Genomic DNA, 22,099 nt, shown 5'->3' on the forward strand with positions numbered 1-22,099 from the left:
CACAGCACCCCTGGGGCGCACCCGCCGCGCCGCCCGGCCCCGTCCCGCGGGGCGGCGGCGGCGCGGGAGGCCGCGGCGCGGGGCGGGGCGGGGCGCGGCGCGGCCCCTTTAAGGCGCGCGGCGGCGGCGCGGGGCGCCCATGTGGAGGGGCTCCATGCCTTGTTGTCCTCCGCGCCCATTGGCCCGCGCCGCGGTGACATATTGTAATGGGCCGCGAGCGCACTGCGGGGGGAGGGTCGCCCGCAAAACCCGGCGGCCGGAGCGCTCCGCCGCCGGCCCGGCCCGCCCCGCCCCCCCGCCGCCCCCGCGGCGAACCGGCGGCCTCGGCCGCCCCCCGCGACCGGTGGGGGCTGCGGGGCCGCCCCCGCGCCGCGGCTTCACCGGGGCGACCAGCCCCGGCCCGGCCCGCCCCCGTCCCGTCCGGGCGGCGCCCCGCCGCTCCGCGCCGCGTCTTGCCGCCGCCCGCCGCGTAGTAGCGGGGCCGCGCCAGCGCCCGCCTGTTGTGTTTCTGTTGCCGCCCGCCATCTTGTCGCCAGCGCTGCTGCTGCTGCCGCTGCTGCTGCCGTCGGGGCGAGCCGCGGGGCGGCGCGGCGCCTGCGGCCGGGCCCGCGCACCGGGGGGAGGCGGCGGCGGCGGCGGCCGGGGCCCGCGCCATGAGCATCGAGACGCTGCTGGAGGCGGCGCGGTTCCTGGAGTGGCAGGCGCAGCAGCAGCAGACCGCACGTGGTAAGGGGCCGGGGCCGCGCTGACAGCCCGCGGCTCGGCGGGGGGGGGGGGGGGCGCTGCCGGGAGGTGGGGGGGAAAGTGACAGGGCGCGGGGGGGGGGGGGGGGGGGGCGGCGGGGTTGGGGCGGGGTGGGGGGGCAGAGCAGCGCGGCGCCGCCCCGGCGGGGGTTCCGTGGGGCGGGGGGGGGGGGATGGATTGGAGTTGGGGGGGGGGGGGCCGCTGGCCGCCCCCGCCCCGCCCCGCCGCCGCGCGCTGCGTGTCCCCGCGCCGGCGGGGTGGGGGGGGTGGGGGGGTGGGGGGGGGGAGGGTGGTTATGTTGGGGGGGGGGGAGGGGGGCGGGGCCGCCCCGCGTGACGCGCCCAGGCGCCGCCCGCCACCACGTGCGCGCGGCCACGCCCCGCCCGCCCGCGCGCGGGTGAACGGCGCCAGCCCCGCCCCCGGCCCCGGTCCGCTGCGGAGTTTGGGGGGGGGGGGGGGGGGGGCGGAGGCTGGGGAACCCCCGCCGCGGTTTCCCCGTTCCGTCCCGGTTTCCCCGCTCCGCCGCTTCCCCGGGGGCCGTGCGGCGGGTTTTACCGGGCACCCCCCCGCCTGCGCGCTGCGGGGGGGGGGGGGGGGGGGGGGGGGGGGAGGAGCCGTGCTGCGGCACCCGCGCGGCGACACGGGCGCGTACCTGCGGCAGGGCCGGGAGGGGACGGCTCTTTGTGTGCGCTGCCGGGCTGGAGCCGCTCAGCCCATTGTCTGGGCGATGAGTCATGCGGGAGACAGCAGATGCGATGGGGCGAGGCGGCTCGGGGAGGCGCGCAGGGGCTGGAGGCTTCCCGAGTGAGAAGCCGAAAAGGTGCAGTGACGGGGCTGCCGCGGTCCCTTCGCCGCCGCCCCTTGGAGACCTGCCCCAGGGCCATCGCCGGGGCTGCTCGGACCCCCGGCCCTGGGGCTCGCAGGTGGCCAGCGTGCCCTGGGCATAGCAGAGGTTAAACACTGCCGTTAGCAGAGTTTTTTATATCTTCCACTGCTGGAATAGATTTTACGTACTGTCCGGTTACCCCACGCCACGGGAGCGTTTTGTAAATGGACACAACAAGTGGGGACCTGGCATGCGTGGGAAGAAGCGTCCAACTGTGGGGCAGGAGGGGCAGAAGCGACCTGCCCGCATCGTGTCGGGTAACCTCTGAAGGCAGACGTTACTTCCAAGTGGGGCACGGGCAAGGCGACGCACCGGAAAAATCAATCGGGCTTTCTGGTTGCAAGGAGCAGCACGGGAGGACGTGCGGGGATGCTGGTTTATACCACGGCCCGCTCCAGGTAGGGCCCCGCTGGGGAGAGTCCGCGCCGCAGCCAGCGCTCCCCCGGCCGTCGGCCCGTGCTCTGTGTCCCTGCCGCACCGGGCACGGCACGGCGGGGCTGAGCTGGCCGCGGGGGCAGCAGCGTCAGTGCAAACGTGGCTGCTTCGGGGAAGTCGTGAGCACCAGGAAGATGTGTGGCATGAGAGGGAGGAGCCCGTCGCTTGAACTTCGGGAAACAGGAAGATGTCAGGGGAGAGCAGGAGCGGAGAAATAGCTGGGAAGGACTGGGCAACAATGAAGCGTTCTAGACTGGCTTCCTTTCCCTCGCCGCCTTCTTCCTCTCCTCCCCTTCAGCTGCGTGTTCAGAGAAGCTTTACGGTCTGTGTTACACCCGCAGTTAACGCTGCGTAACTCTGGGGGGCCAGCCTGGCCTTAAAGGCAGTCCAGTTTGGGGACACCATTAAAAATGTAGAATAAAACCGATTTAAGGCTGCTGGGTCGAAAGCTGGCGGAGGTGCGGTGGAGTGCTCGGCCTCGGGTGGGGGAGCAGGGTGGGAACCTGCGTGGGGATCCCCGCTGACACAGCGGCGACCGTGGTGCGTCTGCCCAGCCGCTGGCCAGGCCTTCCCACCAGCTAGGTGGTAAAATACCATAAATACTTAAGCTGTTACTTTTCCAAGCCTGGGAATAAAGGAGGAAAAAAGTCTTCCATGCAGCCAGGTGCTCCTCACCCTGTCTTTACGAGTAAGAAAGCCGATAGAAGGTGAAAACGGGTTTTGGAGAAAAGAGAGCAGAACGGCTTTGGGAGGGAGGAGGGTTCAGGTCCGGCTGTTCCCCTTTGCGGGGATTCCTGGTGACACGGAGTGCCGCAGTCCTTGCACGTGGAAACGCGTCGGGTGAGGCATTGCCGCGCGTTCTGCCGGCGTGGGGAGCACCGGGGCCGCTCTCCGGCTGGGCAGAGGTGGAGGAGCACTGTCCCTGCGTGCGGGCTGTGACCGGGGAAGGGAGCGTTCTGAAAAGAGGAGAGGCAGAAGGATTCTCTGAAGCAGACAGCAGCTGGATCTTCGCGCTCTCCTTGGACTCGCCGGGAGCTCAGGCCAGCAGCTCTTGGTGCTGCTTCTTCTGGTTGATGGTTACTGGGGCGCAGCTTGAATAATCTCAAGCTCTGGGGAGTAGCGCAGGGCAGAGCTGCTGCCAGAGCTCCGCGGACTAACCTGAAATGGAATCACGTCCTTCGGGGAGGGATGCGGTGTCCGCAGAGCTGTGAGATCGACACCTACCCCAGCACCTACCCTCTCGTTCCACGCGGTGCCACGGGTGGCCCCGCAGGGTGCTGGGTCCTCGGGCACCCGCCTGCTGCCTCGTGCCGCGTTTTGCAGGTCTGCGGGTGAGGCGGCGCTCGGCTCTGGAGTCGGGTCCTGCTGCGTTCCTCGAGGGGCTGGTTTCCCTGAGCACACGTGTGGTGTCCGAGCGCTTTCAGGCTGGACACAAGAGCCACAGAATGTCCCGTTTCCCTGCCCGTGACTGAGGCCTTTGCTCAGCTCTGTTTTGTTTTCCGGCAGGTACACACGTGGCTCTTCCTGCTGCTCCAGCCTCTTCCACCAATGGAAAATTAAACCATGCAGGCTTTGCTTTTCTTAATTTGTAACCGGAGCAAGTCTGGTTCTGTGCCCTCAGCTCTCTGAGAGCCGTTTATTGCTTTGGGGCCGTGTTTGGGACGCTGTTTGGGTTTGCCTGTGGACCCACCACAGGGAGACCCGGCGGCTTTTGACGTGGAGCCTGCCCTGCCGCCAGCCCGTACGCAGTGGTGTCCCTCCTCGTGAACCCAGGTGATCAGGCACTGCCTACAGTATGGTTCAAACTGTGTTTGCAAGGTGTTTACTCAAAAGCCTGTTGAATATTGCATATTATATGTATTAATATTTCAGAGAACACAATTTCAAATTGCCGAAAAAAGCAGAGTCAAAATACGTCAGCTTGAGAGACACCGGCGAGAGCAACAGCTCGACAGAGTCTGGCAGCGTGGTGCGGTCGTGGTTGGGAGCGCGGGGCCGAAGGAGGCTTCGGTGCGGGGGGGATCCTTGAGTTGGGCCGTTCGTTATTAAAGCTGAGTTCAGCCTGTGCTAAAACACTTGCTGGAACTTGCAGGGTGCAGCACAAGTGGTTGGTTGTTACCTCCCAAGTGAACCGGGAGCAAATGAAAGGCAGGTAACAGACTTAAGTTAGAATTACATGCCGATTAATTAAACAGCTGTGCAGATACTTCTGATGATTTTTTACATCTTGCTCTTGATGACGCTTCCACAACATAAACATTTCTGCTATTTACTGATGTAAAGTAGTGGGTTTTGGAGGCTCTTTTGCTCGTGTGCTCACTGCACATCCCAGTTCGATCTTGCGAGTACGCTTGGTTTTGCTGCGTGCTTTGTGCTGGGCTTGTATGACTCGGGAATAGTTTCTTACAAATGTGTATGGCAGATTTATGTAGATACGCAGAGAGATGTAACAAAAATGAAACTTCAGTGGTTTGGCTCCCCATCCGAACTCCTGTTTATATGCTCAGCAGACCCGTTCTCCTACATGATGGCAAACGTTAGGTAGGTGATGATACTAGTAACAGTGTTCTTTGGATCTCATTAATATGTGGGGAAAACACCAGGTTTGGGGGAGGCGAGGGGGATAGTTGATGTCACGCATTTCTTCTTATAATATTAAGGCCATGGGAATGCAAACAATAACAGACACGCCCTGGATGTACACCGCGTTGGCCACATACTTCAGCATTTCTGATTGTTTTGGGAGTCATGCTTTTGAAGCACTCTTGTCTCGTCCACATCTGTGCTTTCATGCTTCGTGTGTTGCTGCTGCTAACCCCTTTCTCAGCAAGCGGCTCACATGTACGTAAGTGCATGTGTTTACACATGCACAGACCCGCAAACTGAGATCCTTTTCTTGTCTGTTATGTGCAAGCTTCTGAGGCATTTGACTTGGATTAGGGGGTGGCTGATATCTTTGAATTTAGGTTAATCCAAGAATGTTTCATGATCTAAGAAAACAACTTTATTTATAATTGCAAGTAACTAATATTTATTTTCTTAGGGGTTTTTCCCATAGATACTCATCTCCGACCCGCTCAGCTTGTGCTCTCTGCTTTGCTCGATGCTGCTCAGTTATGTTTGTAGCCTCCCATTTTTTTGAACGTTGCCAGCACGGGTGGTGGCCGAACAGTAAGGATAGTTCTGGTCTTTTCCCATCTCATCTGACTGCCATTTTGGCACATACCTTAATTGCGTGGGTTTGATAACAAGATGTGTGACGACCAGAAAGATTTCCTCTGGCTGCAGTGCCACCCACCTGGTGCTGGTGGGTGGGGAGGAGGACCAGCTCACACCCAGCATCCGCGTTGCGGCGATGGCTTGGTGCTGTGCTCGGTGTGGTCCTCCTCCGGCATCCCTCAGTGGGTCTCGTCAGTGTGATGTTGAGACAAACCCTCAAACCCCCGCAGGGCTTTGTGTGGCCAGCTCAGGATGGATGTGCCTGGGTCCGGAGCATCTCTGGCTGCGTGTGGGCATGTCCTCGGTCATCGCTGGCCTGCCGCAGCCAGCGTGTCCACCTGGAGTTCTTTCAGGAGAAGTTAAAGCACCTCCTGCCAAGCAGTGCGGCGTTTGTCTTTTTCCCTGAGAGCTGCGCTGCAGCCCCGGAGCCCGCCGGTGCTGCCGTGGCAGGTGGAAATAGCTCTGCTAGCTGTGAGCGCAAGCCTCGCTTTCTGGAGTCTGCACAGGCCTGCCAAAACCACAGAATAAACTGACAGCAGGCTGGCTTCTGGAAGATAATTGCCTCACGTAATCCTAACCTATCTTGTTACTCAGGTGCTGGACTAGCTGTTGTGCTCACCTTTGCCTTTATCTTTTTTTCCTTTATGCTGAGTGCAAAGCCGGTGCAGGCGTCAGGCCTGGTGGTGGAGGGTAAGGGAGCAGCAGAGGACCCCTTCGAATCTGACGTTGTCTGAGCAATTCTTCTCTCCTGATGCACTAAAGTAACATTTTTATCTCACTGTTTTGGGAAACAGCACTGTGGTATAGGCCAACCAGGGCTGGAACTTGGAAATCTGCTTTCCTTAACTGCTGATGCCATTCTCTGTCACGACAGTTGAATTTTGACTACAAAATGCTGAACTTCATGAAACCTGATACAGCTATATAAACATAAAAACATTTTTTTTTCCTTTTTAAATTGAAGATAACTCTGATTCTCTCAGTGGTATCTCACAGTGTAATCATATTCAACATGTGAAAGGGTTTCATTGCTTTTAACTCGTTGCTCTTGAGGTACTTGGGGTACGTAGTGCTGGGGAGCGCGCTGGCTGCCCACCCTGCACGCTGGCCTGGGTGCTCTGGTTCAGGGCAGAGCCACACGTCCAGCTGCAGTATGAGGGAGAAGACAAAATGCACACGTTGTCCTTCTTTTCCCATCTTCATCTTCTTTTGTCTTCTCTACACATACAGGTGTACGGGTATGCTTAGAAAGGAATTGACAACACACGTACAAAATACAACATACAAAGTTTGCAGGCCTTCCTTGCCAAGAAAAAATGAAAATTCCCTTCTGTTGGCTGCTAAATTGTTTCACCAGGGGACATCGAAACATTTCATAGTCCTTAGTTGAATTTGCAGTGCTTCTAAAAGGTCACAGGTGGAAGAGCCGAGGTGCAGGGATGTGAAGTGCCTTCCTGAAAGCTGTGCCTTGATAAAGCAAGAAGTCAGGTTGAGCTTTCTGGTTCCACATCGCCTGTCTAGCTGGATGGAGAGGTTGGAGTGTAGGGAGCCCCAGGACTCACTGAACATCACAGCATCTCCTGACGGGCAGCTGCCTGCGTTCCGTTGCAGAGGACGGGATAGGGATGAGTGAGGAGTGTTGTGGACTGAAATCAGGTCTGTGTTACTGCAGACGGTGCATTTCACTCTGCTTGCTGGTTAAAGATTCCCTTGCGTTTCCCCAGTCCTTCCTTTGGCCTCTGATCTTTTTCATAGCAGCACTTGATAAAGAAAGTAATTTCCTCCGTGTTTCTGTGCTCAGGGTTGTATGTAGAAGCATGTTGTGTATCTGATGGTACCTTGTGAGGGCCTACAAGGTGCTGACAGCCCTGCAGAAGGCGATGGATGTGTTAGCACGTGTGTTACACCTGGTGCCTAACACAGACAGTGCTACCAGGGGCTGTACCTAAGCGCTGCTGCTGGTAACGGGAGTCCCAGTGTCCCTGGGCAGTGCACTCGTATTTCTGTACGGAGCGGAGGCAAGGGACCGAGAGAGACCGGCCGGAGGGACCTCGGCAAGGGGGGTTGGTGCCTGGGCCCTGGTTCTGCTCAGGCTGGTGAGAGATGCTGGGAAGGGGATTGAACTCTGCAGTGCTCACTCCCACCTTTCCAAAATTGCCTTGTATGACCAGGGCCACCTGAATTCAATGTCCACTTTATGAAATTTTGGTCGTATTCTTGGTTCTGTTTCCTTCCTGTACCCATTTGGCTTGATACAAGTGCACCCTTGCTCATGAAGTCTCTAGATCAATCTCTTGAGTATTTGTGCAGCTGAAAAGACAGCAGGTTTTCCCACTGCAGCACAAAATGCTCCCTGGTTCAGGATGCTGGCAGGATCTTGCTAGCGAGGACATGCTGTAGTTTTAGCTGTGATGTAGACTGAGCTCTCGTCCATCTGCAGGAAGCTGAGCAAACAGACCAAACCAGGTATTTTTGATGAGGGATGCACATTTAGCATGTGCCTGGACCACTGGCAGATGATGCTGTAGCTTCAAGGTTTTGTTGTGAAGGTGGGCAGAGTCGCGGCGATGCTGTGGTGTGTGCTGGAGGAGGATGTGGTCTGCTCCCAGAACCTGCTCTTCTTCTCGGGGCACCGGCACGTTGACCCCGTGAGTCAGACGTTAACTTTGGGAAGAGCCTTGCTCTGTGGCTGGGAGCAACGTCTGTGAGTGCAGAGGCAGTGGGGATAACTGCCCTGGTGCGGCCAGTCTGGGTGATGGAGGAAAGACTCCCAACTCCTGTGCAGGTGTATTGTGCTGTGACGGGCAGCCTGTGAGAACAGCCCCTGGCACAGCCCCGGGATGAAGGTGCAGCAGTGGGCTGTTGTTCTCCTCATGGGATCGAGGAACGTTACATGACCTGGTGTGTTGAGCAAATAGGCTTACCTAAGAGGCTGATAATTAACCGACAGATCCGGTTTTGCCATGACTCAGTGTGTGACATGAAGTCATTTAACCTGTCTTCCCTTCAGTTGTAAAATACAAGCAGTGTGTTGCCTGACTTTAAGAAGTTTGCAGACCACTTGGGTGCTGAGGGTCTGAGGCCTGCTTGCGAGCAGGGGATGAAGTGGGGTCTCGGAGTCTCTTCTGTGGGCACATCAAGTGTCTGGGCTTTTTATTTTGTTTTGAGAGTACATAGTTTGTTTATAATATGGCTTGTTCAGTCAGCTCATGTTTACCGTTCTTTTCCGACCAGTGCATTTAAAGCGCATCGTCGCTTGCCATGTTTCTGCAGACTTCAGTGTGCCACACTGCTGTAATTCTTTAAAATGCAGATGCCCAGTGGAAAAGCATTGCGACAGCATCTCGTGTAGAAACAGCCCTGCTGGTTGCCTGCCCAGGGGCAGCCCCTCTGACCATGGAGCAGAGTCAGCAGGCAGTCGTGTGCTGTTGGTGCCGCCCCGCCTGTCAGAGCCGGCACTTCTCTGCGCTTGATCCTGAATTCCACAGAAAGTACAGCAAGAGTTTTGCATCGGTCCAACCTGCCAAGCGTCGGTGCTGCAGCAGAGGCAGCGTGTGGCATGCTGGGCACCTTGAAGGCACTGGGGTGTCTGTGTATATACAAGTCTGTCCATGATGGGTTTATTTTTTTAGCGGTTGATCTGTTTTCTTTTCCTCTGCAGCACTGCTAAATCCCAGCCCTTTATTTCTTTCTTCTGTCTACAAAGAGTTAGTTGTAACTAAACTGCAGCTAAAATGACTACCTGGAGCTGAGTCAGGGTTTCAGTTAAGCACTGGAATAGCAAATTAAAGCACAATGTAAATTATCCATAGAGATTCGAGAAGCTGTTGCTTTGAGAAACGTCTGCCACGTATTATTTAGTTATGGTTGATTCTTCTTTGGGGCTTAGGAGATTAACTACATGATTTCTTGAGGGTCTTTCCAACTTTCCTTTCTGCATTCCAGGAGCTGTGACGGTTTTGTTGAAAGGAAATACTCACTTCCTTTTAAGCCATCTGTCTCCATAAAGTAGGAATAAAGTTTGTCTGCTGTCTAGATTTTATCAGGCAAGAGGATCACCTTGTCATTTCTCTAATTTATTTCAGGTTTGGATACTGAGGTCACTGATTTCTAAGTGCTGTAGATAAGCCCATCATGCTGAAACCACCAATGGTCTGTATTGGTTGGTGCTAAGGAGGGATAGTTTACGTGAAAGCTGATTTTCTTTTGCTCTTAACAGATATGACAGAAATATGTTGTCATCCTCTGGCTGAAAAACCTGAGATTCGAGTATTTTTGTTGTTAACAGTGAATGGTGGCATCGTCCGCTGACGAGGGATGGAGAGCGTGTGGTGTGCCGGTGCAGTGAGGACAGCTCAGCAGAGGGACCGTCGGGTGGGAGCCAGGGGCTCAAACCCCTGACATTGAAATCCCGGGAGGGCTGGCTTAGCTCTCCGCTCGACTCCACCACGAGCTTCTGATTTCTAGTCGCGAGGCACCGCAGTGTCCACTGGGAACAGCGTGCTTCTAAAATGCGGTTTAGTCTTTCCTTAAGAATACGTTTGCGGCCCAGTTTGTGTTAATAGGAAGGAAAACGGGACGTTTTGGTAACAGGCTGAAATCTGACCCCCACACCCAGGCGAGCAGCAGCGGCGCGTGGTCTCGCTGAGGCGCCGTCGGGTGCCTGGCAGCCGGCTCTGTCCCCGCCGGGGTCCTGCCGCGGGCACAGCCGGCGGCCTGGGTGGGCTCGGGGGGAAGCGCTGTGCCTGGGGGCTGCCACCTTACTGAGGAAGAAGCAGCCGTGCAAAAGGATGGACACCAAACGGTGGTTTCAGCAAAGGTGGGAGAGAAAAGCTTGTTTCTAGGTGCTTGGAAGCGCCAGCGGCTGTTTACTGGCGTAGCCTCTTGTGTCAGCAGCCTTAGGTATGAGTCAGAGTTAGCCTGGCTCAGGCTGAGCGTTACTGCTCTCCAGTACTGCTGACTCTGTTCTTATCTTCCCTTTCCTGGTTCTCCCCGCCAGAGTCTGGGACCTGCAGAAACAGAAACCAGCCCTCAGGCTGCAGCCTGCCCTTCCTCTCTGGCGTGGCAGTCCCCCTCTCCGAGTGTGGCCGGGCCAGCCTCTGAAATGGAAAAAATCTGGAGACTCTTTCTGGCCCCAGCACTTTCCCGGTGTGAACCAGGAGTGACTCCTGTGGGTGACACTGCTCTAGAGCCGCTGCGAGTGAAATCCGGGGCACGCTTCTCCAGGTCTGTAATGGTCCGTGGTGTGCAGTGTAAGCTCCCAGAAGCATTGAAGGATTCAGAGAAGCACTTCAAACTATTCAGAAGATTACACCACAGAACTGTCAATGCCTAAGTGTTCATGGAGTTAAATAATATTCTCTCTGTACCGGGGAGGGACCTTTAAGCATATGTAGAGGTAAGGTGCTTGATTATGCAAAGGCACATGCTGTTGATAAATTCTGAGTGCTGGTAGTGTCCCTAGTACAAAATAGGAGCATTAAAAAGGGCATTAAAATTCCGTAAAGGCATGCTCGTGCACTGCTCTTGCAGGATGGCTTCGGCGGGAGGCTCGGTGACGTTCCCTGGCCGCTGCCAGCCCGGGAGGCACGTGCGGTTCTGCCTGCACGGCGGGTCCCTTCGCAGGCAGCAGAGGGGCGGCGTTTCCAGGACAGGCAAAAGGGAGGAGGCAAATTTAAACCTGGTGGATTATTAGGTAACAAAGTTAAGACTGCCAGGCACTTTGTATTCCTGGACCATCAGGGCCCTAAAAGAGCTCCAGTCCACCGGTCAGACACGCCAACCCTCTTCCCGTGTCCTCTGTGACAAGATTCGCTGTTCTGTCCGGCTGCTGCTGGCGTTGCTGTCGTCCTCCTCGGCAGTGTCCTGCTTCGGTGGCTTGGCTGGGAAGCTGAGGCCCCCCGCTCTCGTGACACGGGCCTTTTGGCCCGCGGTGTGGTGCGGGCAGGGTGAGGTTCCTCGTCCCCGCGTGTCCCGGTGTGGTTCCGACCCCCTGAGGGTTCACGGGGCCGGTTCACTCCATGGGCTTGTTCAGTCCTCAGTCCCTTCGATGGGAATGTCAAAACTGAGCGGAAATGACACGTGATTTTGGGGTGCGCCTGGCGGTTCAGCTGTCCCTCTGAGCGCAGCACAACGCCCTAAGCCTTGCGTGTTTTGTGCATCCTGGCCTTGCAGAAGCTGGTGCACCGAGTGCAGCGCACGCCAGAGAACGAGCCGTGTGCGTGTCTGAGCACACGCCGCGCTAGTTACCCTTCGCTGGCTTTATCTGTATCTGTGAAGGAAAGTGGGTGAACTTACTTCATATGAAAAAACAAAAGAGCTCCAGGGCGCTTTTATAAAGTGTGTCTGGTTTGTTTGCAAGGCGTGAGCACAAAGCGAGCAGGAGACAGATCTTCATAGCTCGGTGGAAGGGTTTCTGTCCCGAAGCAGTGTGTGTGTTAGGAGGAGGTGGCTCAGACACCTTTCAGCCCTCCCTGGCAGGAGGGCCCGATGGCGTGGTTCCTTCTTACCTGGGGATGAGTCAGACACAGAGGACAGTGGCTCGCTAGTGTCAGATTTTGGCTAAAATAAAATCCTTGAGATAAACCCTTTAGCTGAAGGGAGCTCAAGATTTGCAACACCAAAGGCCTTGTTGGCGGCTTGTCAGCAGCCCGAGGGCTGCACCTGCTTTGCAGAGACATTTGCATAAATATTTCTGATCAGTAACGCACGCTTGTAACCTTACTTTCCCGTTCTCTCGGCTTCCCTGATGAATGAAAATTACTTGTAGGAATTTCACTGCTGACTGCTGGTGCGCTGGAAGGCAGTGCTGTCAGCGCAGACCTGAGCTGCAGGTCTCCTTTCTAGGTGCTCTCCTCTGCTGTCGTGACGTGAGCGCTGGCAGCCTTTTGGGAGTGGATTCAGCGTGGGCAGGTCCTGCTGTCCTCGTCGGAGCTCGAGCGGTGCTGGGAGTTTCCATTAATTGACTTCTCTGCTGCCCGGCACGGTGCAGTTTTACATTGGGGGGAGGTGGTGAGGTCCTTTGTGCGGCGTGTGCCCGGCCAGGGCTGGTGTGGGGTCGGCCGCGGGACGCTCGCCCTTGCCCAGCCTGGCTACCTGGCCACACGCACACACAGAAAACACCCTTGGTCAGAGGGTCACCGGGGTTGAATTTCCTCATGCGTCCTGTGCCAGGGCCACTGCGTTGGCTCTGGCTGCAAACCGAGCAGCAAAGTGGAGCAAAAGAATTGCAGACAAAGGGCTTTTATTTATTAGTTATTAATTTTGTTCCGTTGAACCAGTCTGAAATCATCGGTAGCTAAGATTTATGTGGTTTACATCAGGGGATTCCTGCTGGGGTTTTTGCCACCCTGCCCTGCTTTAATTCTTCCTTTAAGGAAATGTTGATAATTATATTTTCTCAAAACATTTCAGGGTAAAGAAATACTGCATTCAGACTCTGAGCTTCCACATAAACAACCTCACATTTTGCAGTCAGTCAGATCTTGAACTCACCCTCCTGCTTGGTGCTACAAGGAGTTGAATTAAAATGTTGGATCTGAGTCTTGGGCAGCCATGGGAAAAGTGTTCTTTGGGTGTGCAGTCCTTCCACTGGCTGTGTTGTGCGTGGTGCCTCCGCAGGGTCAGAGCCCGGCGGTGCAGCCCTGGGGCTGGAGCTCTGTCACATCTCACTTTCTCCTCCCGTAGGTGCGGGACAATATTTACACTGTCAGCTGGGTGCTTGACCCCGTTCCTGCGCTCGTGAGGTGTGTGTGCTCGGGCTGCTGCTGCAGCTGAGTGGTGAACTGGGGCTGCTGAGGTTTGTAGGGTTCGCAGTTCCCCTCCTTCCCTGCTCCGGCAGCAGGTACGGTGCCGGGCTGCCCTCCCCGAAGCTCACGCTGCGCGTCTTTTCGGGCGTTCCTCGCTGGCCTCCTCGGCCCGGGGCTCTCGGGTGCTCTGCTGCAGGCCTGGTGTGGCTCTGCACGGAGCTGTGCAGGCCACCAGCGAGCAGGGTTGGGCCAGAGGGCTTTAATGAAGGTTGGAGGAAATATGATGCATGCTGTGGAAATCCTGGGCTGGAGGGAACCTCAGGAAATCACGCTGTGTGTGAATCAGGGGCAGTGACACTGTGTGGTCACGTGTACCAGGGGTCATTCGGGATCGGGAATAAAAGTTCGTTCCCTTTATTGCTCTCTCTTGCCTTTGCACTACACCCCTCAAAATCAAAAGCTGGGTGAGAAGGTGCCCAGGCAGCGGCAGGGCCGCTCGGGCAGTGTGCGAGGGCTGCGCGGCTCCGTGGCGGTGAGGTTGCCTTACTGGGGGGGCCCGGTTCCCCTCACCCGCTGGTATTTAATACAGCTTTTTCTTGGAGATAATTGGGGGTTTGAGCATCACCGTGTTATTCCAGGTTGCAGTATACATGCTTTTCTATCAAATTTCCAAAATATACACTCCGATTTCAGCATTTAGGTCAAGCCCAAGCTGCTTCTGCAGACAGGCTCTTTCAGGATGTTTCTTAGAGCTTCCTCTTAATTACCTGACACTGGCCGCTATATAAGACAGGATACCAGGCTGTATGCGTCATTTCTCTGATCTCTTGCTTGATGAAGTAAGGGTTTATTAGCCATATATTTGTTTATTACCATGAGGAAGTTGTAGCTCGAAGCATTCTGTTGGTGCACCATTTTTTGTTCCAGCTCCTTGGAGGCTGTTAGGAATGGGATCTGCCGAGCTTCATGGACAGCGGGTCTGGGGGTATTTGATTAAGGCTGTGGCATGTTCAGATTGCCAGGGCCTCTGGCGCCACAGGACTTGTATAAATAAATTTAATTTGTGCCATGTTCACACAATTAAAGCTAGAGACCTGGATCACATTTAATGAGGTTTATTTTGCTAGTCAGGCCACACAGATTTAATTTACTTTGTCTAGTGTTGGAACATATAGGAACGTACGCACATCAAAGCTAGGTTTAAGAGCTTGAATAAAATCCACAGCAGTAAAGAAGTGCCCTGGCAGGTTTGTATCAGTGTAAAGTCCATTGAGCTAGGATTTACACTTGGTAGTATAAAATACAGGGCATTTCAGCCTAAGGAGCCTGCCCTGCCCTGTATGGGTGGTTGGTTACAACCAGCTGCAGCCCTGTGGCTGCTGTTTATCTCTCGGCCGCTGAGTGTGCTGGGAGAACTGGGGGACGCCGAGCTCACGAGGTTTCCCTGTCTCCTGCACACAGGCTCTCAGAGGTGATCCTGAAAGGCAAAGTTTTTTTCTTGGGATGCTGTTAGTCCGGGCTGGTCTCCAGGCTTGTCCTTATCTCCTTGGAAGTGAACGGCAGCGTTGGCCTGGGGCTGCCGCAGGGCCAGGGTGGGCTCCTTGGTCAAATGCTCCATAGCTCTTTGTCAATTTAAAAAGAGAGAAGGAAGAATTGAAAATGTTTTGCTGTGGGTCGATTTCTTCTGCTGTACAGCAGAGCGTAGTGATGTGCTTCCATGCGGGCACAGGCAGGGAGGGCTTTGGGGCGGTGTTGTGAGCGTAAGCGTCGCTCGGGGTGCTGAGTCCATCCCGGCGGGCTTGGGCAAGGGCGAGCGGGGACTGATCCTGCGGAGGAGCCGGGAGTTGCCTTGGCAGGTCTCAGGGGCCGAGCGTGGGGCAGCACGTGGTTTATGTTTAAACAGTCTGTGCTGGAGTGAAGGGGCAGCGAGCGGGAGGTGCAGCGTGGCTCGGGCACGGGAGGGATCTCCCGGGGCGCGGGGCGTGCTGTGGGCTGGGCTGCATCACCCCCGCGGCCTCCGGTTCCCTCTCCGACAGGCGGGCAGCCGCTCACCAGCCTGGTCAGAGGCCTGCGGGTGGGGAAGGTCAGGGAAGCGCCACTAATCCCTGTCGGTGTTTCTCTTTCAGAGGAGAATGAGAAGCACGAGAAGCTCCGCCTGGAGAGGGAGCAGGAGCAGAAGAAGGCCGGCAAGGCCAGCGCGCCGCGGGCCAACAGTGCCGTTCCCCCGGAGGAGCCCCGGAGCGAACTGCTGGTGCCCATCTCCCCCCCGGCCCCGGCCCCCCCACCGCCCCCGCCCCTGGCAGCCCCCATTTCAGTCATTCCCATCCCCGTGGTCACCAGCCCCCCCCAGCAAGCAGCCCAGACCACCCTGTCCCCGCCGCTCGTACAACGCCACCAGCCCCTCGTGAGCACTCCCAGTGTCGCTAAGGAAGTCTCTTCGGTCGCGCCGGTCATCCAGCGGCCGCCGGCCCCGCTCCTGCCAGACGGGAAGGCTGCAACCCCCCCGTCGGGCAGCCCGAAGCAGCTCCAGCATTACGCGGCGCCGGTCCTGGCCATCTCCCAGCACCATGTGGTTCAGCAGCCCATCCAGCCCCAGCCTCTGCAGCACCCGGGAGCACCCCCGCAGCTCGGGGCGCTGAAGCTGGCGCCGGCGGAGGACACGAAACCGAACGAGCAGAAGAAGAGACCTGGAGGGTGAGTGCGCCTTGTGGGTGGAGGCTTCTGGGAGGGACCAGACAAAAATGGTACCGAAAGCCGCATCGACCTGGAGCAGCCACTGCTTTTGCAAGGAGTTGTCAGAAATACCAAGATCCGTGGATGTTTGGATGTCTGTCTGGTTTTTTGATAGCAGGGTTTCTTAGCTTGGTGTTTTTTATTTTTCCTCCCTGACTACACACTGTAGGGTTCTGTACAAGGATTTCTTTTTCCAAGCCAGAACTGTTAGGAAGCAAGTCCCAGTGCTGCCTGTCTGATCTCCAGTGAAATCTGGTATTATGTTTGGCAAAAGGTCTCTGCTTGTACTGATCAGGGAAATGGTGCAGCAATGCTGCTTGCAGGAACTTTCTTGAAAACAGGGATGTGATCTGGGAGGTTTTCTTTGCCAGGACAGAGATCACCTTAGCTGCTGTTTCAGTTTCCTAGTGCTCTCAGCGCTGAGGGCCTCCTGCTTGTTCAAAACTCTTGCAGCTTGAAGGGGCTGAAGGCTGTTTAATCTGTCCTCACCCCTGGACAGGTCCTGTGACTGATGTTGCTCCAGGTTAGTGTTTGTGTAACTTGTTCTTAAGGACTTTGGCTGCTGCAGACTGCCTTGGCCCCTCAGTCTTCCTGCAGGAGAAATGACCTGGATCTGTTCAGTTTTTCCTCCCGGGCCATGTTGTCTGGAGCCCTGACCGTTCTCCCGACTGCTCGCGGTGGGCAGGTAACTCTTTGCCATGGTGTTTAAAACGGTGTGCTGATCCCAGGGAGCCCGGGCAGAAGGTCGCCCCGTGCGTCTTGCCTGTTCAGCGCAATAAATGCAAAACGTACCCCGGGTTTCGGGGCGGGGGTGGGGAGCTGGGCGGGGGTTCAGGGGAGATGCTGCCGGACAGAACGCCGGCCGCGGCGCCGCTCTTGCTGCGCGGCGTAGCAGCCCCGTCCCGCTCCGGCGCGGCTCAGGCTGCCGTGCCGAGGTGGAGCCCGCGGCGCTGGGGGCCCTGCTCGTCCCTGCGCTCCCCCCGGCCTGAGCAAGTGCTGGCAGGAGGGACAGGCGAAACGCAGTCCTTCGCGGGCTGGCGGCCTCCTCGGGAGAAACGTCTCGGCCTGGTCAAAATCTGGTCTTGCCTTTCGCTCCCTCGGGCTGGAGCTCGGTATTGGGAACGTTCCGGAAGGTCAGGAGGTGGCCGTTCGCTTTTCCCCAGGTCCTGGCGGTGTCGTGTTTGAGCTGTAACGCACAGCTGCTGCAAGCCAGCTGTGAGAGGAGCGAGTTGGCACTGAGCGTCCCGGTGGGCGGCCTCTGTGCAAGGGCCAGTAGTTTCAGTGTCATCTCCTGGGAGCAGGCAGGGGTGCGAGCTGTAGTGGGCAGAAGCAGGGGTCACGGTGTCCTCTGGGACGTAGAGATCCCAAAATGCGTAGAAGGAAACCGCGGAAATAATGTAGATAAGAATTTGTAAAGATAATGACCTTTGTAAAATGCCAGTGTGATTCCTGTAAGGTAGATTGTGATCTTCAGAGCTTGGCTGCGAAGCGCTCGGCTGCAGAAACGGTGAGCGAAGCGTGTCTGCGCTCGAACCAAGCGTCCCCGTCGCCGTGGTGGGGGCTGGGGCGGGGGCTGCGGGGTTTCCTCCTGGGAGGGCCGTGCGCTGAGCGCAGCGTCGCCGCTCCCTCTGTGCCGTGGGCAGGGCGTTCTGCCGCGCAGGGCTCCTGGAGCTCTCGGCGCAGGCGCACCGAAAAAACACCCGCCTGATGCCGAGCGAGTTGCAGAGGTTGCCTGAAACACGTTTTGGTGGGTTACCCCAGGGTGCGTGCTGCTGTCTCCCCAGAATTACTCCTTTAGACGTAAAGCGCAGAAAAGATGTCACTTTCAGCTTGAAAACGTTTCATGGGAAAAGGCTGTCAAATACGTGTTTTGAAATACCTGAATATTTGTTAATATTTAAGGTACCTCCTGAAATGCTCACCTCGGTGTCGGTGTATTTTCAGCCAAAGGCAAATAATTACTTTGCACAGCGTATGGAAGATACTTGAAATCTCCACGTGTCTGCTAGTGTAATTTAACACCACTGTAGCTGAAAAACTAAGATAACATGAATTTGTTTGGCTTTTTCTAAAAGTATTCCTCTGATTCGGAGGGTGGGGACAGACAGACCAGAACCCCAAGAACCAGAAGCCCATGCTGGTTCTTCCTTCAGCAGTGACTGGAGGATTCCTGGATTACTTCATGCCATATTTATGTCAGCTGTGTTATTTCAGGCACAGTAAAAAACTGAAGCAGTTTGAAGTATGTCTGCCAAGTCCTGTACACTTTCATTTGAAACTGCATAAATCTTACCCCACTGGAGTGTAGGCGTAGATCAGAAGTGGGTCAGAATCTGGGCTATCTAGTACTGTATAAATCCGTACAATTCTTACTCTGTGTCTTTCCCCGTTGTTGCTAGTAGCCGTGTCTGTGTATATATACACACATTATACCTGTTTGTATCTTGTGTGCAGTATATGCGTAATGCTTATCCCATCTAATATGCATGTAAAGTATGGATTTTATCTTGATACAGTATAGGTAGAAATATATATGCAGCAAATATTAAAACAGTGATATCTGAACACCTCTGTTGCTTTTTAATATTTACCTGTATATCCTAGACACACACACACTGCTGAAAGTACAGGTTGAATGGCAGTAGTTTTAAACCTGACACTGAGTTTATCTTTGTTCTGTTTGGGTTACAGGGTTGGGACCAGGGAAGTACATAATAAATTGGAGAAGAACAGGTGCGTAGAAAGCCAGGGGTTTGATTTGTTAATTGTAATTCCCCCCTCCCCCCCCCCCTTTTTTTTTTTGGCCTGTAATCTGTCAATATTTGTTTGACTTTGGCGTTTTTTTGTTTGTTTGTTTGTTTTGTAACAAATAACCTGAACAAAATTCTCAGTGACTTTTAATGAATCTTGCAGTATTGCTTTGCTTTCCTGCAGCTCAATTCTGCATCTCTTGCTTTGCAGTGTGTTTTACTTAACTGCGTAATTGCATTAGAATAACCTTGCAAAGCCCTGATCCCGCAAAGTAATTCCCTACGTGCATAACAGTGTAACTTCTCCTTTGATTTAAAGTAATAAAATAGCCAAAATCAGGGGTCGGTGTACAGTGTGAATACAAAATAAAGATCAGTTCCTGATCCAAAACTTACAAGTCTAACTAGCTGAATTGGAAAAACGGTGGAAGTGGAAGCAACAGCCCAGGGAGATGAACTATTTCATTTAAGATTGTACGGTGGTTTCCTAACAAAGCTAGGACTGGAGTCCAGGCATGCAGCCCCGTGGTCCTGCTGGCTTGAGCGGGGTCAGTTGAGCATGCACGTGGTCTCTCTCGGTGGCTGCTATGCACAGGTGTAAGTGCTTTGCCGGATTAAGGCCCCAATTAAGCTCTAGGCCTCTGCTGAATTGATTTCTGGTGTGTGCTCCCACAAGCTGACGAACCACCTGTGTTTTCTTTAGACGTGCGCATTTGAAAGAATGCTTTGAGACATTAAAACGCAACATCCCCAACGTAGACGACAAGAAGACCTCAAACCTCAGCGTCCTAAGGAGTGCCTTGCGATACATCCAGGTAGGTACAGCGTTCGGGTTACTGCTGGCTGGCACTGCATAGCACTTTATCTGCTGAAACCGGAGAATGGTGCCAACTCGGCTTAGACCGAGTTACTCATTTTTCCTGTAGTGCAGAGGAGAAAGGGGAGAGAAAAACTCCCATTCCTCCTTCTCCTTCCCCGCGAGCGTAGTCATTTATAAACTCCAGATTTCCAGAACGCTTGGATCTTCTAGGAACACTTGCTTCATGTGGTCTCCTTACCCTAGAAGTTCCTAGTTAACCACAGGTCATCCGTACCGGCAATGGAGATGTAGGGAACAGGTAATTCAGATGATCTTAAAGAGGGACATCCAGGCTGTATAAACTTAAACTGCTCCTTTTTGGATTAGGGTGAATTTTAATCCATATGTTTTGGGGAGGTTTTCTGTTTGCTTAACCAAAACAGACTGACTTGCATGAAGGTTTTAAACATCTCAAATGTTTGAGGAGATGGCGATATGATTACAGGTCATTTGCTTGGAGGCAGGGAAAGACTGGAGTTTGGGGTTGTGGCATGAAGCTCTAGGTGGATGGGGTACCTAAAATGAGCCTGGCAGAAAGTAAAGATAAAATTCAGTTGTGGTGTTTGCAGGTTGAGTGAAGTAAGTGTTGGTGTTTGCACATTTAATATTTGGAAAAGTGGTTAGTGGTAGCACAAAAGAAATTCTTAGACATGTCCTCTGTGACTGTGAAATCAATAGCATGTAATGCAATTAAAATTCATCTGGAAAATGGAAGAGTTGCTAAATTTATAGTGCAAATGAAGAGAGCCAGTAGACCTCGTAGATTTTGGCTGGAGTAAAGGGTGCTGAGGACTCTTCACAATGGCCTTTTCCACAGAAAAGCGTTATCTTTTTTTCTCTCTTTCTCCCCATTTTCCTTAGTGTGTCTCAAACATCATTTCATTCCTATGTTCAGAAATACTGGACATTGATTACTTGCATCAACTTTACTTTAGAGAGTCAGTAATTACTCATCACCTTTCGGAGTTAGACCAGCTCAGCCCTTCTCGTTAGTCTTCATCATCGACTTCCCTTGGAGAGCCTTTGGCTGGGGCAAATTTTAATGGTACCTGGCCAGTGGAGGATGGCAAACAAAAGGAAGAAAATCTATGTTGCTTAAAAAGGTCGTTTTTGGAGGTGTGGCTGTGTTGCAGCCTAATGGGCATTAGAAAAGATCTGAGCTTTTCACGTGATTCAAGGCAGGCCGGTGTGGGTAGAGATGAGCTGTCGTTAGCCGTGAGGGAGACGCAGCGAGGTGATCGCCCGCTCTCGCGCTCGGGAGGTGAGTCCGGCGGCAGGATGTCAGGAACGGAGCTGTTTCTGGCGTGGTGGCTACGCTCTGTGAATACTGATGCAGGTGTGGGCCTGCCTGTGAGCCGACTCTGCTCCCTGGCAGCATTTTTATTCAGTGCCTTTGGAAGACAGCTTAAAATTCTCTTTGAGGACGTCGGTGCGGATGGCCGATTCTTCCTCTTCCCTGGATCCATTGCAGCGTGCTCTGAGGCTCAGACGCAGTGCAGTTCAGTGCTACCTACGAGCGTGCGTACCAACATCTCCATAAATTGCTGGGAATTAGAGTCTCGTCACGTCCTCTTAGGAAGTGTAAACTGCTTCTGTGATGGTCCAGAAGGTATTTGCAGATTCAGAACCACATTTTGTTTCCTTTACATTTCTGCCACTCGGGGCTGGTTTCAGTGCAGCCTTTGAATTGGTTTTCCCGGCACGGACCCGTTCTGGGAATCGGGATGGCTGGGATCCGGTCTGTCGACCCGGCTGCCCCGGTGTGCCCACGCTGGTCAGCGTGCCGGCCGTCTGGGGCTGAAGGGGCTCTCGGGGTGCCGGGAGGGCAGTGTATTTAACCGTTCAGTGAAGTGAAAATGCAGAAGTTCTGGCGGTTGACAGCACAATGTTTACATCCCTGTGTCGGGGGCGGTCAGGCCGTAGGTGGCTGGGTCTGATGCACAGCTCCACTTTTGCATGCCTGTGTGCACCGCAGGCGGCGTGGCTTGGGGGGGAACGGCTGCTGTGACTCCTCGGGCGTGCGGTGCTGGTGCCAGCGTCTCGCACGCTCCCCCAGGTACCCCCGTTCCCTCCGGGCTGGCTTCAGGGAGTGCACCCGGGAGCAGCCCCCCCCCCGCTTCTCCCACCAGTTCCAGCACAGAAAAGTGGAACTCTCTTGGACAAGTGTTGTCTTTCCAGCCTCCTACTCTCAGGTGGCCTTGAGGGTGAGGGAGCTGGTTTTGTGGTAGGCACGCAGGGCCGGGGGGCCACGGGACCCCAGCGCTGAGCCGGCCCCGCGGGGTGGGAGGGGAGGTGGGGGGTCTGTGGGGGGAGCGAGCCGGGGGGCTGCGGGGCCGTGCCCGCCTCGGGGCGGCTGCTTGCAGCACCCGGCCGTCCCCTCCTCTCGGCAGGGAGGATCCCGAAAGCGGAGTGTTTTCCTTGGCAGCGCCTTCGCCGTGGGTCTGCTCCGGAGTCACGGGATGCGGTTGCGCTAGAAATTGGAGCGCTCTGTTTATTTGACTGAAAAAAACACCCCAGATTATTAGAAATCTGATTCGAATTTTCAGAGTTCAGAATTAAAAATTAATCTTTTTGTTTTTAAAATTCTTAAAAATTCAGTTTGAATTTAGCTTCAATCTGTCTCAATAAAAATAGCATTCCTCAGCGCGGGCTGGGACGAACCTCCTGCAGATGACGTTCACCTCTCCCCGGGGGTTACAGCGAGCGTCCGTGGGACTGGGCTGGG

The 22,099-nt window shown here is 55.0% G+C and overlaps 1 protein-coding gene across 2 annotated transcripts in view; it reads left to right on the plus strand.

The window, feature by feature from the left end:
* Positions 1-406: 406 nt before the first annotated feature.
* MNT (MAX network transcriptional repressor) overlaps positions 407-22,099 on the plus strand; it is a 39,686-nt gene continuing 17,993 nt past the window's right edge. Inside the window, exons 1-4 of one of the 2 annotated variants that reach the window (XM_042791746.1) lie at positions 407-726; positions 15,159-15,726; positions 18,457-18,498; positions 19,219-19,330. In XM_042791746.1, coding sequence (XP_042647680.1) covers positions 654-726; positions 15,159-15,726; positions 18,457-18,498; positions 19,219-19,330 — 795 coding nt within the window. In that variant the 5' untranslated portion in view covers positions 407-653. Of the gene's footprint in view, positions 727-1,435; positions 1,565-15,158; positions 15,727-18,456; positions 18,499-19,218; positions 19,331-22,099 lie in introns of those variants that run through there. The other variant, XM_033004808.2, reaches the window with a different exon arrangement.

Source organism: Tyto alba, unplaced genomic scaffold, assembly GCF_018691265.1.
Source record: "Tyto alba isolate M040663 unplaced genomic scaffold, T.alba_DEE_v4.0 Super-Scaffold_19, whole genome shotgun sequence".
Taxonomy (NCBI): domain Eukaryota; kingdom Metazoa; phylum Chordata; class Aves; order Strigiformes; family Tytonidae; genus Tyto; species Tyto alba.